Raw genomic sequence first — 6,258 nt, forward strand, 5'->3', positions numbered from 1 at the left:
GGTAGGAAGTGGAAAAAATATTAGAAAAAGGTTGAAGCTCTCTTCAACATGTATGTTTTCAAATTGTCATAATTCAAGAACCTATTTAGTTCACTTCAGATTGGTAGAACAATTCTACCTCCACCCCTCATCTAAATTTAGTAAATTTCTGAGGCTAACATGATCTTTTATGTGTATTTTAGAGGGAAAGCTAAAATTATGATTGAAAATCAGTTCAAACCTTAACTATAAAGTGAATTCTGCAAATGTAAAATGAACATTCAGGAGTACAAGCTTCGGGTTTTTTTTCTTTTCTTTTTTATTCCTAGTTTGTTTGGGCTTTTTTTGTTTGATTGTTTTGTTTTGTTTGTTTGTTGTTTTTTAATAAGGATTTCCCCCCAACTGATTGTCCCTTAAAGGAAAAACAAACAAACCAATACACTTTCCTAAATAGTCCCTGGCATCAAATCAAGTCCTAATATGCTGCTTGTTAACCCTGCCTCCTAACACCTGTGCTGCTTAGCCTCTTTAAAAGGCTTGCATTCTGGTATTGTTTAAGCAGCATTTTATCCTTTTTTATTCTTTCTGGTGTTAGTGCAGGTAAGACCTCTTACAAGTGCAGAAAAGGATAGTGGCAAATTTATTTTTAAAGACTTCTATAAAGTTTAACAACTTTTTCTTAAAGCAGGACCCTGGTGTGAGAAAGAAGACCATTCATCAGGGAAAGAAACGTGGAAGTTTGCTGATTAGTAGCAAAGGAGCAGAGGTAAGAAAAACCAGAAATCACATTAGCTACCAACTGCTCTCAAGTTATCAGGTCCTCTTTAATTTTTTTTCCCTTATGAACTGTTGGTCACTTCATTATAGTAACATCTCTAAATATCTGCAGATCTAGCTTATTTAGAATAAAACACATTTTTGGTGTCTACCTGTGGGTCCTGGGTGTCCTTGCCATCAATTAAACAGACACTGGTACAATACCAGGGAAGCTGTATGTTGATTTTACTGTGAGTTTTATGGTATTATGAGGGATGGCCATTTGATCATGGCTTTCTCACTTTTTAAGAAGTAAGTTTCTAGATCTCCATGGGTCTGAGAAAAGACTGAAGATGTTTTGAGCCTTTAAGGTTTTACCAGTAGTAAAGGAGACAAGTCGTTTCTGGTAACATCCTGTGCAGTTGATAACCTGTGTTAATGGCCAATAATATAAAGAAACCACATGGGAACAGCTGAGTTTACATAACCATACTCCCCAGGTATATGCCTGCAAGGCTGAGACATGCTGTAAGTCTAGCTTGTTTCTAAAACATAAAACAGTGAGCCATACGAGGGGGCTCACAGGATAGTGCATAGGAAGGAAAATAATATACTAGTAGAGTGATAGTTTACAAAAATCCTGTATTATTTCTTTGTTCTGGCTGTGTATGTAGTTTAGGAATAGATATTTTAAATAATAAGAAGGGAGAGGAGACATGAGGGATAGGGCAGGGTAGAAGAGGTAGGAAAGGAAGGGAGGCAGGTGGAGTGAGAATGAGGGTGGTTGTTGAAGTAACATGATCAGAAGAGAATGTCTAGAATAAAACTGTAAAAAGCAGCTTGAAGATATTCTCAGCAGGGACTGTCCAAGACTCCTGAACCTCTTGCTACCAGCTTGAAGTTTGTTTGTGGGGTATGGTAGGGGTTTTTTCCCTTCCCCTGACCTTTGGAGATGCCTTACACACACAGAGGGTGTACAGGTACCTACACACAATATGCCCTCTTTTCTCTTCTCCCCATCCTGCATGTGCCCTAGAGAGCGGGTAAGGATATGTCCTTCACCTTTGAAACCCTCTAAAGAGCACTGAAGTATTTCCTAATCCAAGGTGGACTAATGAGAGGAGTAAGGCAAAGAATGAATTTTTTTTTCTCTTTTGGCTTTCTGGCAGTTCCGGGAAGTTAATGTTGTTTTGTGTTTTTTGTTTTGTTTTTTTTTTAAACCCAAAACAACACACTGACTCTGCTCTCCACAGATGCAAATTAACGTCTTGCTAGTCTCTGGATATCTATCTATATTGTACAACTTATTTTAATGTGATTGACTGTCTTTGTTCAGGGCACTTGATGATCAAAAATAGTGGAGTTATTGATCAAAAATAGTTGGATGGGACTGACAGAGCTGGTGCTAGCCCATTGGAAGCCCCAAGCAGAAATATTCCCTTCTCCAAACAAATACCTAAGGAAGTTGTTCTAATAAATGAATGGGGGGAAGAGGGGGAGCCTTGAGCTGCTTGGGGCCCTAAGCAATTGCTTAGTCTGCTTATGCCTAGCACCAGCTCTAGGGAGTGACATTGACAAGATTTTATTTAGTTCTTACAGTGACAGAAATGGCTCCTGTAACTGAATGAGTTTCAGGATAGAGCTTAAACTTTAACTGGTAATACTGAAAACCACGTAAGGCACTAATACCATACCTGCTTTTTAATGATGGTTCCTCATTAAGCTGCAGTACTCTACATCTCCTTGGTAGGGTTGTTATAACTCAATGAATATCTTCAATAAAAAATTAAGGTTTAATTTAATAAATTAAATAAGGTTGAATCTTATTATAGTTAAAGGTAACACTTACCTGAGACCACATAGCTTAGTCTTGTACTAAAACTTCCATAGGGCTGCCCTGGGTACGCCAATGTGTCTGAGTTTCCCATGAAGAATTGTGTTCATGAACAGTTGCTTTTTTCTGAATTACTGTTAATGTGAGGAGTTATAATTTGGCCCAGACACTTGGCCGAAACACTTTTTAAAAAACTGGCATCAAATGGCCATCTTTCAATTTATAGCACAGCTGTAGTAATGCTATCTAAAGGAAATGAATAGTCAGTTAACCATAGGGTCTTGTAAAAATTCACCTTGCTTATAATTTTGTTTTTCTTGCATATTTGTGAACAGTAAATTGTTTCTGAGGAAACTTCTCAAATTCATTAATCAGCTTGCTGAGTTAATGTACTGACATACTAAAAATAGTCTTCCCATGGGAAAACTACTTTAAAGGGGTCTGTCTTTTTTATTATTAAAGCACCACTGCTTAAATGGAGCAGCTGTCAACTTCTTGTTAATTTCTACTCATTTTTCCTTGGGGGAAAAATTATTCTCTGCTGTATAAAATCTTAAATAGCACCCACCTTCAGTACTGCTTGAAACTTCAAGGATCATAGACTGGACTCTTCTGGTAACATCTACCTACTCACTGCTTGTAGTATAAGATTGCTAGAAAGTTTAGTGTCTCTCATGTATGATAAATGAGAGAACATGGCTAGAACCTGGTGGTGGCAGTGGCTCTCTTCCAAAAGCTCTGATCCTAAGTAGAGCCCACTCTGCTGGGTTCTGAACAAACACAAATAGAAATATGCAGCTCTTGATTTGGAGAGCAGATGCTCTTGAGACAGGATGCACTGAGTGAATATTTAATAAAATTACCTAAGAGAGACGACATTTTCTTGAAACATCCCTCCCGCCCCCATCAAAACCCTCCGTCCCCTTGTTTCAAAATTTGAGGTACCCGTCCTCCCACATCTAGAAATAAAGGTGTGAACATCTGGTTACATGATGTAGCTATTTCTACCACTTGGTGGCTCATTTGTTGTCATTGCCAGCTATTGATTGTTAAACTTCTTATGGGTGTTGCATCAGAAGTGGGCCTTGAGGAATTTGAAGGAAAGGGTAGGGTTTTTATATCCATTCAAGAGGGGAATAAGAGCTGGGAAACTTTTGGGGGAACAGGTGAATGGGCTTAAGGGCTTTCAAAGCTTGCAGAATGGGGTAGAGGCAACATGATCCGTAAGGAGGGGCACAGTTGTGAAGGGCTTTGAAATCAAAGACAAGCTCAAATTTGATGGGGATGGAAAAGGGGAGCTAGTTGAGGTTAGCATGACTTGGTCAGAACACTAGGCAGCAAAAAGTGTTTTGGCCGATGTCTGCTATGGATTAGAAGGGGGCTCTATACATGATTGTCATGGAGAATTAGGAAGCTGCAGTCCTCTTCCTCTGCAGTATAACAGAGATGGGGCCTGAACAAGAGTTTTAGTGGCATAGACAGTCTCTTTAAGGCTCTTCAAGAGGAAGAAGTGACAGGAGTAGCACATAAGCTGGATGTGAGGTAAGGGGAGGGAGAGATAGGAATAACATACATGGTAGTGGTCCCACAGGCTAGGGCATTGGGATAAACTGTTCAAAGGAAGATATTCCATAAATGACCGTCTACCACAGGGTTCTTCCTCAGTATAGCTAGTACTGACTGATGGCTGGGATGCTGGACTAGAAGGACCACTGGCTTCTTCAAGCATGACCATTTTTACTTTCCTATGGAAGTTTTCGTAAGGAAAGACAACTTTGGGATCCGTACATGGGGATCTTTTTCTAAAGAAGCATCATGGGCAAAACTGACACACTTTCTTTCTTCTCAGACTGCACTTCTTCACCCACACTTGAGAGCCATGGCCAGTTGGAAATCCTACATTGACCACCTGATGGCTGATGGGACATGCCAGGATGCTGCCATTGTTGGTTACAAGGATGTTCCTTCTGTGTGGGCTGCTGTCCCTGGCAAGATCTTTGTGGGCATCTCTCCTGTGGAGATGAATGTGTTACTGGGGAAAGATCGCTCTCTGCTATTTGTCAATGGACTGACACTGGGAGGCCAGAAGTGCTCAGTGATCAGAGACAATCTGATGGATGGAGAGTTCACCATGGATCTGAGAACAAAGAGCATTAAAGGAGAACCCACTTTCAACATTACAATCTCCCGAACAGCCAGAACTTTGGTTGTGCTAATGGGCAAAGAAGGAATCCATGGAGGAAATGTTAACATGAAATGTTTTGAGATGGCTTGCTACTTAAGAAATGCAGGGTATTGATGCTCCAGCTGTCCACTGTGGTTCTACTGATGAAGAGAATGATTACTCTGACCATGTTCAAGATTGCAACCCTTATCTTGCACAAAGGAAAGAATAGATCTCTTTCTGCTGCAAACTCTTGCTTTACCAGTTGGCTTTTCAAAACTATTGTGTAATATGAGAATGGGGAAAAAATAAAAAATTAAAATAAATGCTATGGTGGCTTCTTACAAAGGGGGAAGAGATGAGTAGTGTTCCCAAACTAGTGGGGTCACAAATGTAATAGCTAGAGCTGGCTGGTTTCTCAGATCCAAACACCTTGAGACAATGAATTGGGTTCAGCAAACTTCTGGACAAATTGCAGGGAGGTTCTATTAGAAGTCTGCCTGGTTCCCTTCCAGCTTGCCTCATGGGCTTCTGGAGAGTCTGGACTTCCAGTAATCCTGGGCAGTCCTGGCCCAGGATTACTGGAAGTCCAGACTCTCCAGAAGCCCATGAGGCAAGCTGGAAGGGAACCAGGCAGACTTCTAATAGAACCTCCCTGCAATTTGTCCAAAAGTTTGCTGAACCCATCAGACAGGAACACCAGGGTCCACACCTCTACAGCGGCCTTGCCATGTCAGCTGTCTGGGGTTTCTAGAGTCTATGGCTCCAAAACAGGCCTGCGAATGCAGGGCTTCCAAAATCTAGACTCCCAATATTTCAGCAGGCAGCCTGGGAACTCTGGATCAAGCCTGGACTCCTGGGGCGTTCAGGCTTCCTGGTGTGCAGTCAGGAGCCTGGAGGACCTGGGATGGGCTACAAGTGTGTGATGTGGGGGCATCCCTGCCAGCTGTCTGGAAGCTGTGGGATCCCCAGCCCTGGAGCACCCTGAATGGTACAGTTGTTCCAGAGCTGCAAACCCTGGAAGGCCAGGAAGCTGCTAAGTAAACTGTCTGTTGTGGGTGAGTGGTTTTTTTGGTATGGTGTTTTTTGTTTAGTGTGGGGTTTTTCTTTTTTTTTTTTTTTTTTTTTGGGGCGGGGGTGGGGGGGGGGAATTGTTAGGATTTCCAGTCTGAGAGAAAGCTGAAAGACCAATTTAGTGCTAAATAGGAACAAATACAAAGTTTGACACCTGTTTCTCACAAGCCAGGAATCCTGAGTTTCAGCAAATTCTAGTACGTAATCCTTTCTCAGTAAAATTACTCTGGGGCTGCTAGACATACAGGTATTTCTAATTTTAAACTTAAATGCATGCAGAATTCATGTTTACATTTTCCCTTTCTTTGAATGTTGGCTAGTCTTCTGTGATGTTCCACATTCATGCTATTGGAAAGAACGCTGCCAAATGGTATACGCTTAATACTAGATTATCATGAAGGAATTGGAAAAGGGGAAACATTCCTGTGGAACCTCACAAGAAAAACTCACT

The 6,258-nt window shown here is 41.2% G+C and overlaps 1 protein-coding gene across 4 annotated transcripts; it reads left to right on the forward strand.

Annotated features, from left to right (window-relative positions):
- The first annotated feature begins 515 nt into the window (after positions 1-515).
- Positions 516-5,059, forward strand: LOC102937397 (profilin-1). 4 transcript variants are annotated; one of them, XM_043545731.1, is made up of 3 exons: positions 516-579; positions 665-745; positions 4,419-5,059. In XM_043545731.1, the coding sequence occupies exon 3, from the start codon at positions 4,449-4,451 to the stop codon at positions 4,866-4,868; it is 420 nt and encodes a 139-aa protein (XP_043401666.1). In that variant the 5' UTR covers positions 516-579; positions 665-745; positions 4,419-4,448; the 3' UTR covers positions 4,869-5,059. The 4 variants fall into 4 exon arrangements, with proteins under 4 accessions (XP_043401666.1, XP_043401667.1, XP_007054504.2 ...); XM_043545732.1 differs by having other exon boundaries at positions 532-579; positions 668-745; XM_007054442.3 differs by lacking the exon at positions 516-579 and having other exon boundaries at positions 586-745.
- The last annotated feature ends 1,199 nt before the right edge of the window (positions 5,060-6,258 follow it).

The sequence above is a fragment of the Chelonia mydas genome, chromosome 4 (assembly GCF_015237465.2).
Source record: "Chelonia mydas isolate rCheMyd1 chromosome 4, rCheMyd1.pri.v2, whole genome shotgun sequence".
NCBI lineage: Eukaryota > Metazoa > Chordata > Testudines > Cheloniidae > Chelonia > Chelonia mydas.

Excerpts from the sequence above, each read along its gene's own strand:
- LOC102937397 (XM_043545731.1), top strand. The coding sequence starts at position 4,449 with ATGGCCAGTTGGAAATCCTACATTGACCACCTGATGGCTGATGGGACA.